The sequence below is a fragment of the Heptranchias perlo genome, chromosome X, assembly GCF_035084215.1.
Source record: "Heptranchias perlo isolate sHepPer1 chromosome X, sHepPer1.hap1, whole genome shotgun sequence".
Lineage (NCBI taxonomy): Eukaryota > Metazoa > Chordata > Chondrichthyes > Hexanchiformes > Hexanchidae > Heptranchias > Heptranchias perlo.
The window spans coordinates 3,060,246-3,082,866 of NC_090370.1; the positions used below are offsets into that span (position 1 = coordinate 3,060,246).

The window sequence follows — 22,621 nt, forward strand, 5'->3', positions numbered from 1 at the left end:
GAGACCAGTGTTCAATGGGATGGAAGTGTCTTCTGCCAGCTGTAAGTGGCAGGAGTTCAGATAGTTTTGATACGGTTCTTGTATGTTTCGCCTTCAGCCACCTCAGCTCCACTCTCTGGAACCTCTTCCCTAAACCCTTCCCCCTCTGCGCTTCTCTCTCCACCTTTAAAAAAGACTTCTTTTTGTCCAAACTCTCTGTCGCCCCTCCCACTCTTTCCCCCCCATGGCTCATTCCCCCATCTATTTCCATTCGTGACATTTTATATGTTAAAGGCACAATACAAAGGCAAATGGTAAGACTGGAGCAGGTTGCAGAGGTTGGATGGGCAGAGGCTAATGTAAATAAGGATAAGGATTCTGAAATCTATGGAATGCCACCTGCTCTCCCAATGCCAGCCTAATCTTCATGTCCTTCCCTCCTCAGACCTTCCATTCCACCATCAGCAGCAGAGACCTCAGCTGTTACACCCCTGCACGCCAACTCTCTCCCTAAACTCCATAGAATCATACAGCGCAGAAGGAGGCCGTTCGACCAATCATGCCTGTGCCAGCACTTTGATAGAGCTGGCCAATTAGTCCCATTCCCCTGCTCTTTCCTCATAGCCCTGTAAATTTTTCCCTTCAAATATTTATCCAATTCCCTTTTGAAAGTTATTATTGAATCTGCTCCCACTGCCCTTTCAGACAGCGCATTCCAGATCATAACAACTCGTTGTGTATATATCCAATTTTCCTCTTGAAAGTTATTATCTTACATTACAACACCGATTACACGACAAAGGTATTTCATTGGTTGTAAAGTCCTTAGGCCATGAAAGGCGCTGTATAAATGCAAGTTCTTTCTTTCTTACTATTGAATCTGCTTCCACCACCCTTTCAGGCAGCGCATCCCAGATCGTAACAACTCGCTGCGTAAAAAACATTCTCATCTCCCCTCTGATTCTTTTACCAATTATGTTAAATTTTAAAGCCCATCACCTTTGCTACATCTCACCTCACCTTCTAAACTCTCCTCAAAACCTCTCGTTGACCACACCACCCCCAACTCCTCTATCTCCTGCTTGCTGTCCATTCTTCCCCCCCCCCCCCCAATCCCCTCTATCTCCTTCCCCAACTCGCTGTCTGTTCTTCACCGCCCCACCCCCTAACCCCTCCCATTCTGTGAAGCACCTTGGGGCTTTTTGCTGTGCTGGACACACTATCCAACTTGTTGCTGATATTCTCGTTTGGTTAGAGAAGCTAACCTCTGGTGGGGGAATCACGAACAAAGGGACATAATCTTAAAATCTGAGCTAGGCCATTTAGGAGGGAAATCAGGAAACACTTTTTCACTCAAAGGGTAGTGAAAATCTGGAACTCTCTCCTCTGTGGACACTGGGGGACAATTGGAGCTTTCAAGACTGAGATCGATAGATTTTTGTTGGGTAAAGGTATCAAGGGATTTGGAGCAAAGGTGAGTAAATCGGGTCGAGGTAAAGATCAGCCATGATTGAATTGAATGGTGGAACAGGCTCGAGGGGCTGAATGGCCTCCTCCTGTTCCTTTGTAAGCTTGAGCTGTGGCAGAGGCCTCATCTGCCCCAGTGTCAGATTCTGTAATGTTGTTTTTATTGTCCCCTTGGCGATAAATTAATTACAGACGTTTTAAAAAAAAGAATTAAAGGACAGATTTGCCGCTCAGTGACAACCTGCTGACAACATCCCTCAAGAATGAATCTCTGAGTGTCTAGAACTCATGGTGAGCTACTGACTCCCCCCTCACTGAACGTCAGTCTAACCTTTATAAAGTACCACGGCTAACACACTGTAGTCGTTGACGTTGAATTTATTGAAGCATTTCATCAGGTTTTTCCTACAATTATCATTCCTAGTATCTCGACTGTTATACCTCATCTCATTGAGCACAGGTCCCAACTGCCAACACAGCTGCCAGGCTAAGAATGGGCACACCTAGCTCGGAGTGTTTGTCGGGATGTGGGCGTTGCTGACCAGGCCAGCATTTATTGCCCATCCCTAGTTGTCCTGACTGAGTGGCTTACTAAACCACTTCAGAGGGCAGGTAAGAGTCAACCACGTTAGTGTGGGACTGGAGTCACATATAGGGCCAAACTGGGCAAGGACAGCAGGTTTCCTTCCCTTAATGACCTTAGTGAAACCAGCTGGGTTTTTAATGACAATCTGACAGCTTCATGGTCACTATTGCTGATGCCAGTTTTTTATTTCCAAATTTTAAAAAAAAACTTAATTCAATTCTCAAACTGCCATGGTTGGATTTGAACTTCCGTTTGTTGGATTACTGGTCTAGTCACGTAACCACTACACTATCTATCAAGGACAATGGGAACATTCCACCATCGCCATCAAAACTGAGACAGCCATGACCTGGGCACCATAATTCTTTCCATCCTGTTGCTCATCATCATCTTGACAGAATTGCTCTGCCAACTTCCCTAGTTTTACAATTCAATGCCACTATGGCGGAGTTAATGTACTGGAGGGCAGAGCTAAGTGGGCCGAAAGGCCTGTTATTATTCTTGACCTTTCTTATATTCATATAGCTACCCCCGCTATATCTCGTCATCCTTTTATAAACTCACTCTCAATACACACGTTCTTGCTACGCGCTAGAGCCCACTCTACAGTCGGTCCTCTCAGCTTTAATATAAAAATTCAGTTATGTTTAAAACCATATTTAAGAGGAAAGCTTCAAGTGTTAAACAACTAATATTTATTGCAAAGAGCACACCTACAAGATTGAGTTGCTTGCACTAATTCACTTGCATCCTTTCCCCTACACAGCAGAAATAATTTTATGCTCAATATTTTCGGTTGAGAGCAGCCATTAACTGCTTTGAACCATCATTGTCTCTTGGTGACAAAATGCTGCCAATGTCAGATTATTGCTGGCTACAATACATAAGGAAAACGGCAAATGGCAATAGGAGAAGGGCTACTTTAAGGTAAGACTTCCTCTTCTTCTTTCCTCTCATTTTTTTTTTTTGAGGAGCCCATGTCTCAACCCCCTCCCCAGAGGGAAGGCGGGCAACCAGTTCACAGGCGTAACCACAAGGCTCTGAACCCAAGCACTGGAAAGAGCACGAGCATCCCAAGGACAGCTCTCTTGACCAAACCAAGGACAGCTCACTTGACCTTCCCAAGGACAGCCCTCCCTCTGACCTTCCCTCCCTCCCTCCCTGTGAGGAAGCCCAGTGACCTCCAACGGACCTTCTCCCAGCGGCACGATGGAGATCACTAACTCACCGTGTGGATGATCGCAGGCACGAACCAGCAGCCAGCATCCTCCGTGCAAGCTGCTTGCCTACTCTCACTCTCAGTCGAATGTTGGGGGGATTAAATGATTTTTTAAAATAAAGGTGAATTATCACTTCCTGACAATTTTTGTCCGGCCCTATAAGATGAGCTAATAGTAAAATCCGTGGCCTTAATCCCCTGTAGAAAAGCAGTTATTTCATTCTCTATAAAGATTTATGGAAAACGCATGTATGACCTCCACTGGTGTCATTAATAAGGCAATAAAGAACCTCAGACGTTATAAAATGTGCAGTCACCTCTTGGTTCAGTGGAGTAAGATAAATCCCATTTAGTACTTTATAAGATGTGGCCTTTTCTTGACCTGACTGCCTGCATCCTTCAGCCCTTACAGTCTCTTCACTCAATATTTCCACACAGCAACTGGATGAGCTGTTCCTTCGCTCTGTTTTCCCTCCATTCTCTCAGCTAATCTCCTTGCCCAGGCAGGTATTATTGGGGGGGGGAGGGGGGGAAATGGATTTCTGCAGGGGTTTTCCCAATCGTCCCTGGTATCCTCGGCAGAAGAGCCATGGAAACACCGTTCATGACGTTTTCCCAGGCTTTCTGCTGAAGTCACAGCGGATGATCAGGAGAAGCCTTGTGGAGATTCACCCAGTTTGTCTCTGCAACAACAAATTGCATTTCTGTAGCGCCTTTAACGTAGTAAAACGTCCCAAGACACTTCACAGGAGCGTTAACAGACACCGAGCCACATAAGGAGACATTAGGACAGGTGACCAAAAGCTTGGTCAAAGAGATAGGTTTTAAGGAGCATCTTAAAGGAGGAGAGAGGTGGAGGGGTTTAATACCAATGACGATTTGAAGGTACCCACTGAGAACTATATGAAGTGGCCGGGGGAAGGGAATTTTTCCTCCCTCCCTCTCCCCCCACACACATACAATTTTTGCCTCTGCCCTCTAACAGTTTGAATTGCTTGTTTCACTTACATAAAGATCAGACTGTGCCTTTGATCAAAGGATCAAAACGGTGCACTTCCTCGATTTAATTAGCAGCACTGTTTCTTTGATCGAAAAGAACTGGTTTGTTTCACGGTTTGTACGTTCGAAGTAGACATGTGAAATATTCAAACCAGCCTTGGAAGAATAGCTTCATAGTGACTGGATACTTTCAGTAAATGTTCAAAAACAGATCTTTTGCGGGTAAATGGAGTTGAGGTACAGATCAGCCATGATATAATTGAATGGCGGTGCAGGCTCGAGGGGCTAAATGGCCTCCTCCTGTTCCTATGTAACAGGCTCGAGGGGGCTGAATGGCCTCCTCCTGTTCCTATGTAACAGGCCTGAGGGGCTGAATGGCCTCCTCCTGTTCCTATGTAACAGACTCGAGGGGCTGAATGGCCTCCTCCTGTTCCTATGTAACAGGCTCGAGGGGGCTGAATGGCGTCCTCCTGTTCCTATGTAACAGGCTCGAGGGGGCTGAATGGCCTCCTCCTGTTCCTATGTAACAGGCCTGAGGGGCTGAATGGCCTCCTCCTGTTCCTATGTAACAGGCCTGAGGGGCTGAATGGCCTCCTCCTGTTCCTATGTAACAGGCCTGAGGGGCTGAATGGCCTCCTCCTGTTCCTATGTAACAGGCTCGAGGGGCTAAATGGCCTCCTCCTGTTCCTATGTAACAGACTCGAGGGGCTGAATGGCCTCCTCCTGTTCCTATGTAACAGGCTCGAGGGGCTAAATGGCCTCCTCCTGTTCCTATGTAACAGACTCGAGGGGCTGAATGGCCTCCTCCTGTTCCTAATGTTCCCACGTGAAATGGGCTGCCGACTCGCCCAGGTCAAAATGACCCCTCCCCCTTATGTTTTTGAATGCTAATGGACCCATTTGCTGTCAGAATATTTAAAGCCTATACTGTTAGTTGGGGATTTACTACTGAATTTGCTTCATTATGTCAACAGCCTGAGCGCTAACCTGTAGTCAGCATGGTGAGATCAATAATAAAACATGAGTACTCCAGGAGACCAATACTATGGCATGTGCGAGGAAAAAAAACACTTCAATTCAAAATTTAACTTGATACGAAATAGTTTTGAAACAGATATTAGAAGGAATTTTATAAAAATATTTACAAAAAGTGGGTGACTGCCTGTTTTCCTCCATAACTAATGATCTGCTAAGGAATGAGGGAGGTGGTACAGCAGTGTAGTGGTTATGTTACTGGGTTAGTAATCCTGCACTAATAATTCAGCAGAATATGAGTTCAAATCCCATCAGGGCAGTTTGAGAATCTGAATTCAGTATTTTTCTGGAAATAAAAAGCTAGTATTAGTAAAAGTGACCATGAAGCTGTCAGATTGTCATAAAAACCCAAGTGGTTCACTAATATCCTTTAGGGAAGGAAACCTGCTATCCTTACCCAGTCTGGGCCGAGATGTAACTCAAGAATCAACTCCGTTGGTGTGGAACTAAACTGCCCTCTGAAGTGGCCCAGCAAGTCACTCATTAGCATCGAACTTTCTCAGGGCAAGTAGGGATGGACAATAAGTGCCAGCAATGCCCACATCCCCAGAATGAATTAAAAAATTGAAAAGTAAAATCATAGTCTCCTGTTTTCCTTTCAGAGGAATTTCACCCCTTTAATAAACATGAAGGCAGAAACATTAGGGGGCATTCAAAATGCAGCTCGATACTAAGCTGGGCGAGTTTGAGGGATGAGCTTCAAGGGGCTGAATAGCCTTTCCTCGTCCTTGACTATCTCTTTTTTTCATATATTCTTTGTTGCTTCCATTGGTATCTGAAAAGTCACCTGCCGCTTCGCAGAGAAAATCCTTCTTAGCCTCAAGGCAAAGTTTAAGTGCTGTGTACAAGTGGACAAGTCCCAGTGGGGATTGCACAGAGAAGGTCAGGCTGGTATGGGGCATTCACTTAAGACTATTTAAACTAAAGGTCATCTTTGATGATTAGACACAAGGGCTTTTGCAAATTTGAAAGCATTAAAAAAAGCCCATTGGGAAAATGCCACATAATTGATGCCCATGCTCCCAGTCACTAAAGTTATCTAAAATCCCCAATCCTTGCAAAGTGGGATTGTCCTATTTCCCATTGTTTTCTCAACTGAGAAGTCTCACCTGTATCAGCTGGGATAACAAGTTGTGGTCAGAAGCAACCTCTAACAACACTACTGTTGGGAGCACAGGAATACTTGAATGGATTAGATTGGGCACCATTTGGAGGCTGTCCACGACCTACTAGACCTTTTAGCAATCTTGCCGTAGCAAGCGATAGATAACTCTTGACCTTGCACTTATGCAAACCGAGTGCAAATTTCCAGATATTGACACCATCTAGGAGAGAGTTCCACAGGCAGGAGGAATGGTGCATGGAGCTCTCTCACGGATACCACGTGTGGACTGATACAGAATCTTGAGGCCTAGTTGCACAGCTCGTGTCCCCATGGAGATTAACAACTCTCATACTACTTTAGTCATAATCTCGTAGAGAATTGACAGCCCAGCCTAGCAGAGGATGGACCATCCTCACCCATTCTATTGGTCTGTACGGCTTTGGCTGGACTGATTCTACCAAAACAGAGCTACAATATTCCGTTGCTAGGCAGACACTTGCTAGGCTTGAGTATCCTTTGTGGCCTTATAAGGGCAGGTGAAGTTAAACACAGCCTCACCTAACCAACAGAAAGCTTTCTGCAAGACAGTCCCCTTTACCCCTATTAGTAAACTAGATATAACACTCTTTGTTGTTATATGACACACAGGACTATGCTACCATGAAATGTAGTCATTATTAGACAATGTGTACTCTGACTTACCGTTAGCAATGCCACAGGCGATGGGTTTGTTCAATGCCAATGCTATTCCCCAATATCACATGGCACGGACTCACTGGGCATTCCTGTCACATGACCCACGGATCTTGACCACAACTGTTGTTGGTGTATCCTGTCACATGATGGGTCAGAAGGCCACCACAGCATTGTAACCGAATCACTACCTGCTCCATGTGGACACCAATTGGCCCAACAACTGGCACAGTGATGGAGGGGGGGGGGAGGGAAGGGAAGGGAACCTTCCCCAAGCCACTTGTCCCTTCCTCTGTCAGACAACCCAGGCCCAGACTGTCAAACCCATCCTCCTGGTTGGAAACCCAATGCTACAGCCACGTAATCTCTCATTATGATTTGCTGCAGTTCGTATTGTATGGCCCACAATTATTATTTTTGTAAAAGACTAAGCTATCAATCACATGGTGTTTAAAAATAAAATGATATTGCAAATGTTTTCCAGACAGATCTTGCCTGGAAATGAGGGGAGGAGATAAATACACACAATCCGTTTCATATTGCTGATTTGTCAATGGGACCACGTAACTAATCCACTGAGTTTGCTCAGCGGGTGAAGTGCATCATGGGAGCTTTGCCCCTCTCCATGGCAACAACCGAATAGGGACGAGAAGCTTCCCTCCCATGATGCCTTGAGGCCCTTCTGCACATGCTCAGTAAAAAATGAGGTACGACCGGATGACAAGTAATTAGGGATTTTTTTTTAATTGAGAAAGCTCAGGTGAAGGCTCATAGTCCAGGACCACCAAGGTCAGACAGCAGAGGAGAAATGGAAAAAAGACTTGCATTTTTGTAGCGCCTTATCATATCTCTCAGAAACATCGCATTTAGTGAATTACTTTGAAAGTGCAGTCACTGTTAGAGCCAAATGCAGCAGGCAATTTGCGCACAGCAAGATCAAACAATCAGCATTGAGATCAATGACCAGCTAATTTGTTTTTGCCAGAGTTGTTTGAGAGAGGAATGTTGGCCAGGACACCGGGAAAATTCCCTGCTTGTCTTCAAAGAGTATACCAGAGGATCTTTAATGTCATAGGGCAATGATTTAACGTCTCATCCAAAGGACAGAACCTCTGACAATGCAGCACTCCCTCAGATTGGAGCGACAGCAAAGATAATGGGTTCAAGTCCTAGAGTGGGGCTTGAACCTACAACCTTCTGACTGTGAGGTGAAAGTGCTACCAACTGAACCAAACTGACACCTAGAGAACGCAAGCTAAATCAGGGGACATCAACCTGGTGTTCTAAAAGCCTGGAGATAGGAGAGGCAGACAGAAAGGTTCCACACTTTTGAGGTCCTAGGAAAGAACAAGTTAGACTAGGAGACTACACGATGGGTCCTGACTTCACACAGTATGTATGGTTGAAGAAGTGTGCGCAAACTGGCATATTTGAACCTTAGAAGTCAAAAGGAACGAAAATTCAGAGGACACTGACCATAGTACGATGTACAGTTTGAGGTTTGACACAGAGATGCTTACCTATACAGACGATGTCCATGAAGCCATACATGCCGTAACAGATCTGGAAGAGCAGGTCCTGTCTCTGCCACTTAGCCGACGGACTGAGGGAGGACCAAATTAACCAGGAGATGCTAGCAATTAGGAAGAGGGAGCCAAGGATGATTGCGGCTATCTGGACCTTTTCAATCACTGTGAGGGAGATTGCCTGCCACTGAAATGGAAGAGATAAGGGCGCAGAATATGGAAAAAGCGAAGAGCATGGAAGGGGGAAGGGGGAAGGGGGAGAAAAAGATAGTGAGAGAGAGAAAAAAAACAAGATGGTGAGAGAAAAATAGAAGGAGACAAAAAAGTATGACAGAGAGAAGGCAAGAAAAAGAAAAGAAGAAATAGAGGAGAGGCAGAAATGACGCAGTGAGTGAATAATTAGTGGGAGACAAAGAAATTAAGAGATTGTGATGTAAGAGAATGAGTGGGCCAGGGTTGGAAACATAAGAGGGAAAGAGAATAACATTAAAGCCAAGCACCTTATGCTAGTAACACATGACTTGATTGCAATAGCGCATGAAATTATGACAGCATTGAACTTTGAACCCCAGACAGGAAGTCACCTAAAGATCTGGCTCATGAGCTGGCTAAAGTTGCCATGGCGATTAGAAATGTTGAGGCCAGTCTAGAACAAGACAACAATGGATCTACCTTACATCCAAAAGAGCAATCTTGAGCACCAGTCAGAACAAAGGCACTCAGACATGACAGATCGAGTATCATTGGAATCAGCTATGAAGCATCTCCAGGTCAGATAAAGCACAGGTTAGACACAGCGTAAAGTTCCCTGTACTCTGTCCCAACAAGGTGCCTTAACGCAAGCTTCAGTACGGCAGGGCTCGGGAGCAATGCAACATTTTGATTTTCCACATCAGCCATCTTTAAGGCCTCTTGAGTTAGACTGCCAAATGTGGGTTGAATTATCAGTAGTTATGTGCTGTGGTCTAGTAACTGGCTTGCCATTTTCCCAACTCACTTCAGATGGAGTCCTTTCACCCAGCAGAGAGAAGAGACTTCCCTCTCAGGGCTGGATTTCGACCCGGGGTAAAAGGACACTGCCCTCACCCACTTCACCAACCCAGTCCCTGGTCACCATTTACCTCTTGAACTGTTAACACTTCACTTTTCTTTTTGTTATGTCCTTGGTTTCTCCTGACTCTCTCCATGCCCTGCTTCATCTCCCTCTTTGAGGAGTGGCGGAGTATCCTGTCCCTAGGCCTCTGGCTTTTAGAGCCAGCCTTCAGGGAGGTGCAGGAGGAGCACCCTGGTATGACTGGGCTTTCAGAGATGCAGAGTTAGTACAATCAGAAGGTACTCAAGAGGTTTGTGTGATGAGGTTAAACTCACAAAAGGTGCAGGGCAGTTATGGGTAGCAAAAGTGAGAGATGTAGAGGGAAGTATTCCACAACACAAATTGTGTGTTTGGAAAAAAAATACAATATTAAAACACGGCAGTGCAGGGCGTATGTGGCATGTGTTTGGTCTGTGCCCCCCAAACCCAGCTGTGTCAAGGGAAGGTGCCAGGCAGATGCCAGCTACTTCACTACCGAAAGGGAGAAGAGCAAAATCTGAGGAATTGGTAATGCTGCCGTTCCAGTCATGTGATCCAATGTCGATTCCACGCCTACGTCACAAATGCAATTTACCCTCAGGTCCTACATCATGCAATCGGCAATATCCTTTGACCTGTCTCATACGAACAGGAGAAGGCCATTCAGCCCCTCGAGCCTGTTCAGCCATTCAATTAGATCATGGCTGATCTGTGTTTTAACTTCCATCTACCCCGCCTGGTATCTGACCCAGGTCACCGTTCTTCATGCGAGTCTACACGACGAGGGCCAGCAAGCTATTCAACCATGGGGCGGGGGGGGGGGGGTGGTAATCACAACCCGAGCCTGATCCTGCTCTTACCCGACGTGCATTTTCCCAGCAGGGGCCCACTGGATAGTGACCAGGAGGAGCAGGAACTATTGGCTCCTTCCCAAACCCCCATCCCACCTCTCTTGTCTGTAGTGTCCACCCTGGCTGAAATCAGCTACTTCAGCACAAAGTAGGAATGAACCCTGGGACCTTCCTGGTGTGTGTTGACTCAGTACCACATCGGGCAGTTTAATTATGTAGCACAATGTACTATCGTCATACTATAGCCTAGAAATGACTGTCTGAGAGCATGTTGAGGGTTCAATGGGCATTGCTTACATTGTATTAAGCGTCAACAGGCGTGCTATGTAACCCGGGGTTTTACTCTTTCCAGGACCTGCAATAAATTGTGTGCAATAGCATCTGCTCAGCAGGGTTTCAATGGAGGAGCTGGATCAATAAGGGCTAGCACCTCTTAAAAATGCTAAACCCCTGAAATAGGGCCGAGGAGAGCAAGGGCAGCTGCGTGCATTGCGATTTCCCTACGCCACAGAAGCGGTCAGATCCAGTTGGATGGTCAGGCGCGAGAAGCAATTCTCCGGGGAGTGAGGGAAAGGAGAGAAGCAACTTATTGGCAGGGATGGTCACCCTTCTCAAGGGGCATCTGGTACAGCAGGAATGGGAGCAAATTGCAGAACGGACCCATGCTGTCTCCCGAAAGCTTGGCGGAGCTGAAGGGAGACAAGAAATGACAGACCCAGAAGGGTTTGGAAGGTCAGAAGCGTGTGGACATTAGGACCCAGAGTGGTTGCGAAGGTCAGAAGCGTGTGGACATTAGGACCCAGAGTGGTTGCGAAGGTCAGAAGCGTGTGGACATTAGGACCCAGAGTGGTTGCGAAGGTCAGAAGCGTATGGACATTAGGTCCCAGAAGAGTAGCAAAGGTCAGAAGCGTGTGGACATTAGGACCCAAAAGGGTTTGGAAGGTCAGAAGCGTGTGGACATTAGGACCCAAAAGGGTTTGGAAGGTCAGAAGCGTGTGGACATTAGGACCCAGAAGAGTAGCGAAGGTCAGAAGCGTGTGGACATTAGGACCCAAAAGGGTTTGGAAGGTCAGAAGCGTGTGGACATTAGGACCCAGAAGAGTAGCGAAGGTCAGAAGCGTGTGGACATTAGGACCCAAAAGGGTTTGGAAGGTCAGAAGCGTGTGGACATTAGGACCCAAAAGAGTAGCGAAGGTCAGAAGCGTGTGGACATTAGGACCCAGAAGAGTAGCGAAGGTCAGAAGCGTGTGGACATTAGGACCCAAAAGAATTGAGGAAGTCAGAGGAGTTTGACACAAGCGCTTAGAGCCAAATTATAAAGCCAGACTAGGATTCTGTTTCTCCCCCACCCGGGTGTATTGGTTGTCCACGCAGTGCCTCCAGAATCCCTTCAGATGTCTTGATTGTAAGTGGACCTCTGCGACTGCTTGCTTACTGTGCTATTGTTCATGCTGGCTTGTACTTAAATATATATATATATATATATATAGATCATGGACATCTGAAAGAAAAACAGACAGACTTGCATTTATATAGCGTCTTTCATGACCTCAGGACGTCCCAAAGTACTTCACAGCCAATGAAGTGCTTTTTTTTGCAGTTTAGGCACTGTTATAACATAGGGAAACGCGGCAGCCAATTTTGCGCACAGCAAGCTCCCACAAACAGCAATGTGATAATGACCAGATCATCTGTTTCAGTGATGTTGGTTGAGGGATAAATATTGACCAGGACCTGCTCTTCTTCAAAATAGCGGCCATGGGATCTTTTACGTCCACCTGAGTGGGCACAGAGGGCCTTGGTTTAACACCTCATCCAATGAATGACAGCCCCTCCAACAGTGCAGTGCTCCCTCAGTACTGTACTGGGAGTGACGGCTTGGATTATGGGGCTCAAGTCTCTGGAGTGGGACTCGAACCCACGACCTTCTGACTCCGAAGCGAGAGTGCTACCCACTGAGCCACAGCTGACACCCATGATCTGGGTCTCAGTCACAACATGGCACCCGAGCAATGGCCCCACAGACCGATCAATCACGGGACCTAAAAGTAACCCAGAAAACTCCTCCCAGGCGCAGCGTGGCATTTGGCATCCCAACAGAAAGATGTCAGGCCTAAAGAAATTTGCTAAAGCAAGGCCAAAAGTACTATTGGGCATGACAAGCAGGTGCCACAAGTAGGCATGAAAAAAAATCTTGGCCTACCAAATTTTAGTAAGAGGATGTTAATCAATATGACGGGTGTGGGAGGACCAGGGCAATGGACACTTTGCATGAATGAGGATCCTTCTATATGGCAAGGTTCAACAACTCAGTCCAGAAGTCAACATTATGTATACAGCAACAATTCTCGAAGGGGAATGGTTGCACGTCAGCCTAGCAGGTTGGTACCTATTCATTGTGTAGCAGGCAGCACAGACTTGAAGCTGTGCAGACACCACCAGTGCTCCATCTACATGTCGTATTATCAGCGGGAGCAGACCCACGCTGGTGGGAACCCAAAGCACCCAAGACCCTGACCCCATTCGAGAAGGTCGACCATGACAGAAATGGATGGGAGAGCAGCAAGGAAATTGGGGACAGTGAGCAGGAGCTATCTACCAGGTTCGTGGCTGGTAATGTTCCTGTCATCCCAACAGAGTAACACTGGATTATATCAGAGAATCAGATCCACTGAAAGGAATGCTCAAGGGTGGGTAAATGAGGCAGCAGTTTAACATCTTTTATCCCCCTCTTGCTTTCTCGGGAATGGAGGAGCTGAACGAAAGAAGCCAACTTCTCTCAGCACCAGTAACAATCAGCACAGCTACATACAGGAGGATCCAGACAGCAAGGTTAAGGAAGAACGAACTTGCATTTATATAGCGTCTTTCACAACCTCAGGATGTCACAAAGCGCTTTCCAGCCAACTAAGTACTTTTGAAATGTAGTCACTGTTGACTTGGAAACGCGGCAGACAATTTGCGCACAGCAAGATCCCACAAACAGCAATGTGATAATGACCAGATAATCTGTTTTAGTGACATTGGTTGAGGGATAAATGTTGGAGTGAGTTACAGTGCATGGGTGAGGAGGTGCAAGTGGTGTTTGGCTGTTCAAGGCCAGGCACCTACTGGCGAGAATTCTACAAATAGCTCCTGCCTCTGCGCCAACATCTAGGGATTCAGCAGGCACCCCACTGGGGCTGCTAACAAACATTTCTGTCTGAGGAGCATTACCTATATCAGTCACTTGTGTCCACCGCAAATTCTGGGGGTGACTATGAAGGGGTCCGTGAGCCAGAACTTCACAATCTTGGCCGATCTGTTGTCTACGGTGCAGTCTGCCATGAAATGCGGAGCAACCACTGTGCCATCTGCAGCAGAGCCCTCGGGGTGGCGCAGATCACGGGCACAGTGGGCATAGGTCTTCATGAATTCTCACACTGCTGCCCCGGGCTCCAATCTTAAAAGACATCACTCTTGGCCAGCTTCAGGATGCTGGGAGATCAGATGGAGATAACCTCGTAGCAGGGATTGACATAGTTGTCCAAAGTGCTGCTCTCAGACGTGTTAAGGGAGTGCCCGAGGAGGGTGGCTCTCAACAACCGTCCCGTGTCTTCACCACCACACATCCTTTGACTCAAGTGAGGGTCATTGCTATGCACGCTACAAGGAGGTGTAGGGCACCAGAATCCCAGCAGGCCAGTGTATACCAGCAGGCCGCCAGCACATTTCCAGAAAGGAATCTCTTTGGAGATGCACTAGGTTAGATATCCGACATCACACACAATCTGCCACCATCGCAAAACACATCGACATTCATGCACCAACAATAAAGCAGGAGCCCAGCAAAAGGTGGGAATAGATGGGATTTGAGGAAGTACCCAGGAAAAGTGTAGGAGGAAGGTTCATTTGCAGCTTGAAGAAATGGGCCAGCTCACCAAAAGTCATTTTGGCCCACCAATCTCCCTTGATGCACGAGTGGATCAGCAGCTAATTCCTCCATCCTGTTCCTCAACCTCTGTGGCGTGACCTCTTTGCAAGGTGACGTTATGGAACACGCGGCAGACGAGGGTTCTTTGCGAGCTCCTGGAAGGGGTTGTACTGTAAGGCGCTCCCTGATAACACTGGGATGTGCAATGTTCACAATATTCTTGTTCCAGCCCAAGACCCATTGTAGCTGCACTCTGCCTTCGGCCAAAAGGGGGTCACGAGCCACAGCCACAGAGTTCTTCCAGGAGCCATCCCTCCGCTCTCCCTTCAAGTAAGAGGGATTGCCTTAAAAGGGCTTGTAGAGAAGAGGCGTTCACCCGAGCTGGAGGTCTCGTAACAGCTGGGCACTGAAAGAACAAAATCCCTTAGGGTTCACAGAGGGCAGGGTAAAGGAGTACAGGAGCCCGGATGGCAACATGGGCGCAGTCAATGATCTGATGGGCTTTCAGAAAGCCAGCAGACCAGTGGAATTGTGTTGCCCCGCTGGTGAAAAGTGCTGAATAATACATCCACGATCTCCTTAGTAGATCCATGGACAGCAGACTGGCCCACACTGCCGATGCCACCAGTGCCAGCCAGGAAGGAGCTAGGGGCATAGATCGAGAGCCGAGGTGACTTTGACTGTCACTGGCGGTGCCATATGGAGGGTTGATAAGTGTCTGGAGGTTTTCATTGAGGAGACGGCACTGCTGTGTCATGGCCTCTCTGTATAGCATCAGCCTCCTAAAGGCACTGGTCTTCGGCCATTCCCAGGTAGCCATGCCTTGGACGGTAGACCTGGGTCATATGCAACCCACGAGGCCTGGCCAACATGGCCCACAGAGCCCAGACAGCTCAGTCCTGTTTGCGTTTTGGTTTTTCACTCGTTGGCTTCTTGCTTGAATTCCGTGGGGCTGAAGGTATGGGAAGCAGCCCTTTCCAGACAACACAAGTCAGAACACCAAGATCTGTTCATTTCAGCAAGCCGAGATGTGTGGAGATTAACGGGAGCGTGGGGTTTGAACTTCATACCTGGCTTCCCAAGACCCTATGGTGGGCGCCCAAGAGGCCCATGAAGAGAAAAGGCTTGGATGCTCCTGCCACAGTAGACAAAATGGTGCAGGTTGGACCTCAATGGCGTGGCAGCTCACCCATCAGCTGTTGCGGCAATGCCAGCTTCACAGGAAGGTTCGCAGCCCAATGTGCCATGTGCCAGACTGGTGCGCTTTGCATTTAGCTGCCAATGATGCCGGCGATAATGACCCTAATGCGGGTCTCCAGTGCCCACAAGTCACCACCTCCAAACGGCCCCGGGGTGGGACTGGCTGCTGATTGGCTCTCTTGGGACACCTGCTCTCTAGTGCAAAAATAGTGCAGGTGTTCACCAAGGTGTCCTTGTTATGCCAAGGACTTCCAGGCTTAACTTGTAAAGAAAGCAAGCAAAGAATTTTCATTTATACAGCGCCTTTCACGACCTCAGGATATCCCAAAGCGCTACACAGCCAATGAAGTACTTTTGAAGCGTAGTCACTGTTGTAATGTAGAAAACGCGGCAGCCAATTTGCGCACAGCAAGATCCCATAAACAGCAATGCGATAAATGAGCAGATAATCTGTTTTTAGGTGTTGGTTAAGGGATAAATGTTGTCCCAGGCCACTGGGGAGAACTCCCCTGCTCTTCTTCAAAATAGTGGCTGTGAGATATTTTCCGTCCACTTGAGGGGGCAGACGGGGCCTTGGTTTAACATCTCATCCAAAAGATGGCACCTCTGACAGTGCAGCACTCCCTCGGTACTGCACTGGGAATGTCAGCCTAGATCATGGGCTCAAGGCTCTGGAGCGGGACTTGAACCCACAACCTTCTAACTCAAGAGGCGAGAACGATACCCACTGCGCCACGGGCTGGCACCTGTTAAAAATAACAGCTCCACATCAGAAGGACTCCAGCCGGATAGGAAGAAACCAATCTATAGATTTAAAGATGTGCCATCTTTCCAGATCAGAACCTCAAAGGGAAGTTCAGGCACTGATTGTTACGGCCGTTATTCAGCCAGTCACATACTTGACATTGTCTAATCCTCTCAATTATTGCCTTGTAACTCACCTCGAGGTACCTGGGTGTCAGTCATCAGGGGCCGAGCATATTACAGTCACAGAACAATGCATCTCACAGCTCATCCTCAGTCCTACAACTGGATACGTAACAGTGTGCACTGGGATTAGAGGAGAGGTGACCGAGAGATACATACACACTCTGGGAGGTTTGATAGCTGGCTTATTCTAGCTGCAGGGAGTACATCAATTCTTTTGATGCTCCAGTGCTCCATAATTCGAGGATACCGTCCAGAGGAGAGTGAATGTCAAGGAATGCTTTCACCAGTAGGCCAAACTGATTAACTCACAGGCAACCCAGTTTAGATCAGCCCCCCCACCCTCCCCCCAGTTCATATTTCAACTCCCCGTGCACAACATTGGATTTATCACTCATTAAATAAAACTACTTGCTTCAATCTTTAAAGGGGGCACTGTCTTCAGAAAAAAAAGAGTTCGGTGGTGGGTAGGGGGGGGGGGGGGGCGGGGAGTTCTTTGCAGAGCTGTGTCGAGAGACTCGGTTTGCATCACAGTGATGTCACAAGCACATTCGATGTAACCATGGCATTGTGGTTTTTGTTAGCAAATGAGAAACCTTTGTCAAGCATCTTTTCATGAGGACACTGCCCCTTTAAGAATAATTTTTCTGTTTCCCCCCCTCTACCAATTGTGTCGTGGGTCAAAAAAAACATACACGGTGACCTAACCTGTACAAAAGAAAGCAGAGACTATTCCAGCACGGAGCTGAAGGGGGCAGTCAGGTTACTGTGGGCTATTATCAGAAGCTTTGTGGTGTCTTTCAAGCGACATCTCCAAAAGACTATTGCCCTTCGCCAGCAGGTTTATGGTTCAGGAGGTTAACTGCGCCACCCAGTGTGGTACTGAGCCATATGGCGCAAGAGGGAGGGGAGGAATCCCAGGTCCGATTCCCCGGTCCGTGCTGAATTCCGCCAGTGCGGAAGCAGAGATGCTACAATTTCCCCCAATGACGTGGGTTAGGGAGGGGTAGAGTCGACCAGGGGTGCCGTTCCCAATTTCTTATTCACTGACCCCCACCCCCCCACAACTTTGCTGGAAAGTGCACGTGTGCAGATGCCGGGGTGATGACAGGATCAGGCAGGACGGTGAAGCCACCTACAGTTGAATGGCCCGCTGGCGTTTGCTGTCCAGGCTCACAACATAATGAATGGGCAAGTGAGCAAGGTAGCAGAGGGCAACTGGTACCAGCGAAACTCGACCCCGGCCTCCAAACTAGGGGTGGGGGGGGTGGTGAAACGACTGCAGGTTTACAAGAAAATAATCTCCTGCAGATTCCAGGGAAATTCCACATACACAACAGTCTTCGAATCCCTCCCGTCTCCCTCTTATATAGATGTTTTAAGTCAGTAAGTCTGTCCGTCTTGGCCATCATTTGCACTACGGTTGTGATGTCAGTGCAAAGTGTGTTCACTGCTTGCTGACACTAACACGTTGGTGTCAATCTGGAGTCAGGACCCAAGCCGCCTCTGGAGCAAAATGGAACAAGACTGTGAGGGAGGAAGTCTCGCTCCGCTTTGCTGCAGAATCGGGGTCCAAGTTGATCCGGGTTTACACCACACCTCAGTGTCAGTGTGGGCCGAAAGCTGTCGTTACACCTGTCGTGTAAAAGAGGCCTTACAGTCTGTGGTCTCAGGCCTGGAAGGTGTACGAGCTGAGGGCACGTTCTGCCCTGGCAGTTAGGTCTTTTAAAAAGCCTGTCGTCATTTTGATTGTCTGTGAATAAATTCTTTCCCCAATGCGGTTTGAAATGGTGCCGTATAATCACAACCACCTTCCCATCAGCTTCCTCGGCCTGCTATTTTACTGAAAGCACCGACAGCTTTATTTAAATCGTGGACAGTGGAATTTGACAGGAAGGTGTTAATGAGTTTGGAATTAATATCCCACAGTGCCATTTGAACCCTTAGTTTGTAAAAAGGGGTGGGGAAAAGCTGGGGGTGGAGGGGCATTATTTGGTTCTACCCTTTTAGCGGAATTATCTTTTCCTGTGGTCCACTGCAGTAAATGGATAGCTACCACCAGCATGGCATGGGCACTGTGCATGGCATCAAAGGAGTTTGTGACTGGGTGGCACAATGCACTGGAGCTCCAATGCATGGCAACCCAGAGTAGTGGAACACTGGTTCATGCCCACAATGCCCTCCAGGTCGATCTTTATGGGGTATTTTGCTAATTACCACCACCCCCCCCCCCCCCACTTTAAAAAAAACACAACGTTCATCCCTTATTCTTCAACACCCAGAACCAACAGCCTGCACCCAATCCACTGCCAACACCCAGGAGGCAGTAGAGACTCCCTTGGCATGATTCACCCCCCCTGATTATTGCCTTCCTCCGACAGAGATGGCACAGCCTCCAAGCATCTCTCTGCCTGGCACAGCGCAGATCCAGAAGTGAGCAACACTGAACCCTGACACCCCCCCACCCTCGCTCTGCAGCACCAGCCATTACCATAACGCTCTGCACCACGCTAAAAGCCAATTTTTGGATTGCAGACGTGTGCGGGGGTTGGTGGGGGGAGGAAAGAGGGGAGGCAAAGCACAGCAGATACTAGGCACTTTCCAGCACAGGAGAAAAGCAATGGATTACTACTAGGCAGCTCAAGACACCATCTGACAGCCCTGAAGCTTTGGCAGGGGGGCCATCGTGTACACTCACTCAAACCGTGGGGCGGGAGATCTGTCATGGAGAGGCCAAAGAGGAGACTAAAACTGTGACAGAGGAAATACATCCACAGTGCACTTCTTTTGCCCGGTTGCCAACTTGCCGGGGAACGTCTCCGACTGACCTGCAGAGGGTTCTTGGTGCTGATTGCCAGGACCTGGTATTTAAAGTAGCACAGCTCACAGCTCCACGAGCCTCGCTCGCTGATCCAGCGGATCAAGCACGGCTGGTGCGTGCAGCGCACGGAGCCATCACACCGACAGGGGCTCAGTAAATCACCCTGCAAAACAAACACAATACAGAGCAGATTAATCACACGTACTCAGGGGGGAGTGGGGAGAATGAATCGTCTCCCTATAGGTGTTGCACGAAGTAAACCACAAGCATTTAAAGAAAGAACTTGCATTTATATAGCGCCTTTCACGACCTCAGACGTCCCAAAGTGCTTCACAGCTAATGAAGTACTTTTTGAAGTGTAGTCACTGTTGTAATGTAGCAAATGCGACATCCAATTTGCGCACAGCAAGATCCCACAAACAGTAATGTGATAAACGACCAGATCATCTGTTTTTTTTAGTGATGTTGGTTGAGGGATAAATATTGGCCCCAGGACACCAGGGAGAACTCCCCTGCTCTTCTTCAAAAAGTGCAATGGGATCTTTTACATCCAGAGAGGGCAGATGGGGCCTCAGTTTAACATCTCATCCGAAAGACAGCACCTCTGACAGTGCAGCACTCCCTCAGTACTGACACTGGGAACGTCAGCCTGGATTATGGGGCTCAAGTCTCTGGAGTAGGGCTTTCTGACTCAGAGGCAAGAGCGCAACCACTGAGCCAAGCTGACACTTATGCCAGTCTATTCAATAGATAAGAATTTTTTTATTTTAAGGCTGAGCGTTACAGAGTTGCCACTGTTGACTGCAACGTATATCAGAGCACAGTGATCTTCTACCTCAACTGCAATAACACAGCCCACACATAGAGAGTCTATTATTATCCACTCTACATGGCACAATTAGAGACGACATCCCCACAGGGACCCTGAATCACTACAACCCTGTTATTTTCACACTACAGTACATTAAAAAAAAATACTCTTAGCAACAACTCATCACATCGAGCAACACATTTACCTGGATTTGAACTTTTGTGTTGCGATTTATTTCCTCCCCCTCCACCCCCAACTCCTGCTGGGATACAGCAGCCCTCCAAGTACCTCATCCAAAACAGGCATTCTTCATGTGAGCCCAGACAGTGAGGATTGACTGGCTATTCATCTGTGATATGCATCACAGCCCAGTCAGTTGCTGTCATCCTCCAATGTCCAGACACACTCAAATTTTCTAGCGTGTGGGGGTGGGGAGGGGGGGTTTACTGGGTAGCAATCAGGAGCACACCTGTGGGTATGTAGGTGTAAAGATTTATTAAATACATTTTCGGGTCATTGAGGTGGCCCAGTGATCTCAGTTAGATATTGATCCTGCTATCTGGTCATTTCCACTGCCTACATTTTGACCAGGAACTTCTCCCACCTCCCCTCCCTCCCTCCCACCCGCCCCCCTCCAAACTACAGTTCCATTTAAAGGGGCAGTACCATCACGATAAAGTCATTACCAAACCGTGGCTCATTTCTTTAGAGGCATGCAATGTGATAACCTGACAGTGTTGAAACCCATTATTGCGTCACTTGTAAGTGTGGTGTATTGACCCGTTCCATGTTCTAAATCTGTCACTTTATAGAAAGAACTTGCATTTATATGGCGCCTTTCACAACCTCAGGACGTCCCAAAGCACTTTACAGCCAATGAAGTACTTTGGAAGCGTGGTCACTGTTGTAATGTAGGGAGACACGGCAAGCAATTTGCGCACAGCAAGATCCCACAAACAGCAGTGTGTTAAATGATCAGATCATCTGTTCTTTTAGTGATGTTGATTGAGGGATCAATATTGGCCCCAGGACACTGGGGGAGAACTCCCTTGTTCTTCTTTGAATAGTGCCATGGGATCTTCCACCTGTGAGGGCAGACGGGGCCTCGGTTTAACGTCTCATCCTAAAAACGGCACCTCCGATAGTGCAGCACTCCCTCAGTACTGCACTGGGATTGTCAGCCTGGATTATGGGGCTCAAGTCTTTGGAGTGGGACTTTGAACCCACAACCTTCTGTCTCAGAGACGAGAGTGCTACCCACTAAGCCATGGCTGACAGTTACATAACTGCGGAGGCCCCTGTGGTGCCTGCCAGTGTAGCCTGAAGCCTTTTTCGTTACTGCCTGTGTGGCCCAGTGTACTTTCAGCCATCAAATGTGTCTGGTACAAGTTAGTAGAATCAACCAGTGTAGCAGGTTCTTTGTAACACGTTTAAGCAGTTGTTAAATTGGACTGGGCGAACTCAATCAAATTCACCCTTCAGTTTAAAAAGAGAGATTCATAGTCAAGAATTATATGCATTTTCTAATCCCAGTTCTTCGGTTATTAAGTGAGGCTGCCAACACAGAAAGCATATATTGCTTTTAAACGCCCTAATCAATCAAATTCTTCCGAAAATAAGGAAGTAAATGATGGTGTCAACAAGATTAAGTTTATTGTTAAAGCATTTCAAATGGGAATAAAAACAGTGAAAATTGCCCTATTTAAATTTAGCCCTGGAGCCTGCATCAGTCCAGCAATGGAGGGCAGAACATTAACAGACGGGAACAAGTCTCCTCTTTCTTCTAAACCATATGACGGTACAATGCCCTTTCACAAAACATTTTCAATTAGTTTTACTATATTTTCAAAACTACCAGAATTTTGATTTTTATTCTAACCTCCCATTTAAATTTTACTAAAATAATTAGCTTCCTGTGGTGTAATTAAAATGTCCCATCATACTTTGGGTGAGAACGTTTACTCCAATGTCATCGAATGAAGACGTGTCAAACATGAACATTTTCTGGGGAACCTGTCCCCAGCGCTCCGACACAGTAAACCCACTTCTAAAACTGCAACTACACCACTGTGTACATGCACACAAACACACATATACTTAAACACATACATACAGGCACATACACATGTACACACATATATACAGACATATACACAGACACATGCATACATATACACGCACACACACACACACACACACACACACACAGAGGAAATAATATACGTTCACACTTGTAACTTCCAGTTTTTTGAATGCTTGTGGGTACAGGAAAATGAGAGAGAAAATATGCAGCAAAAGTCCAATCTGCGAGAGGAAAAGCAGAGTGTTTGAAACCATTAATATCAACAGGTTGTAGGTGAACACACTGTGTTCTGTGCACTGGGATGTACAGGCAGATGAGACAGCCCAGTAGAGGA

At 47.3% G+C, this 22,621-nt stretch overlaps 1 protein-coding gene and 1 long non-coding RNA gene across 2 annotated transcripts in view; one reads left to right on the forward strand and one right to left on the reverse strand.

Moving 5' to 3' along the window:
* The window catches only part of LOC137307157 (uncharacterized), a 70,647-nt gene that overhangs the window by 45,855 nt on the left and 2,171 nt on the right, over window positions 1-22,621 (forward strand). The window lies entirely within an intron of this gene.
* Window positions 1-22,621, reverse strand: part of marchf9 (membrane-associated ring finger (C3HC4) 9) — a 41,534-nt gene that overhangs the window by 3,097 nt on the left and 15,816 nt on the right. The window contains exons 2-3 of the mRNA XM_067976492.1: window positions 19,401-19,556; window positions 8,604-8,796 (exon numbers count right to left, since the gene is read on the reverse strand). Of these exons, the coding sequence (XP_067832593.1) occupies window positions 8,604-8,796; window positions 19,401-19,556 (349 nt within the window). The remainder of the gene's footprint in view (window positions 1-8,603; window positions 8,797-19,400; window positions 19,557-22,621) is intronic.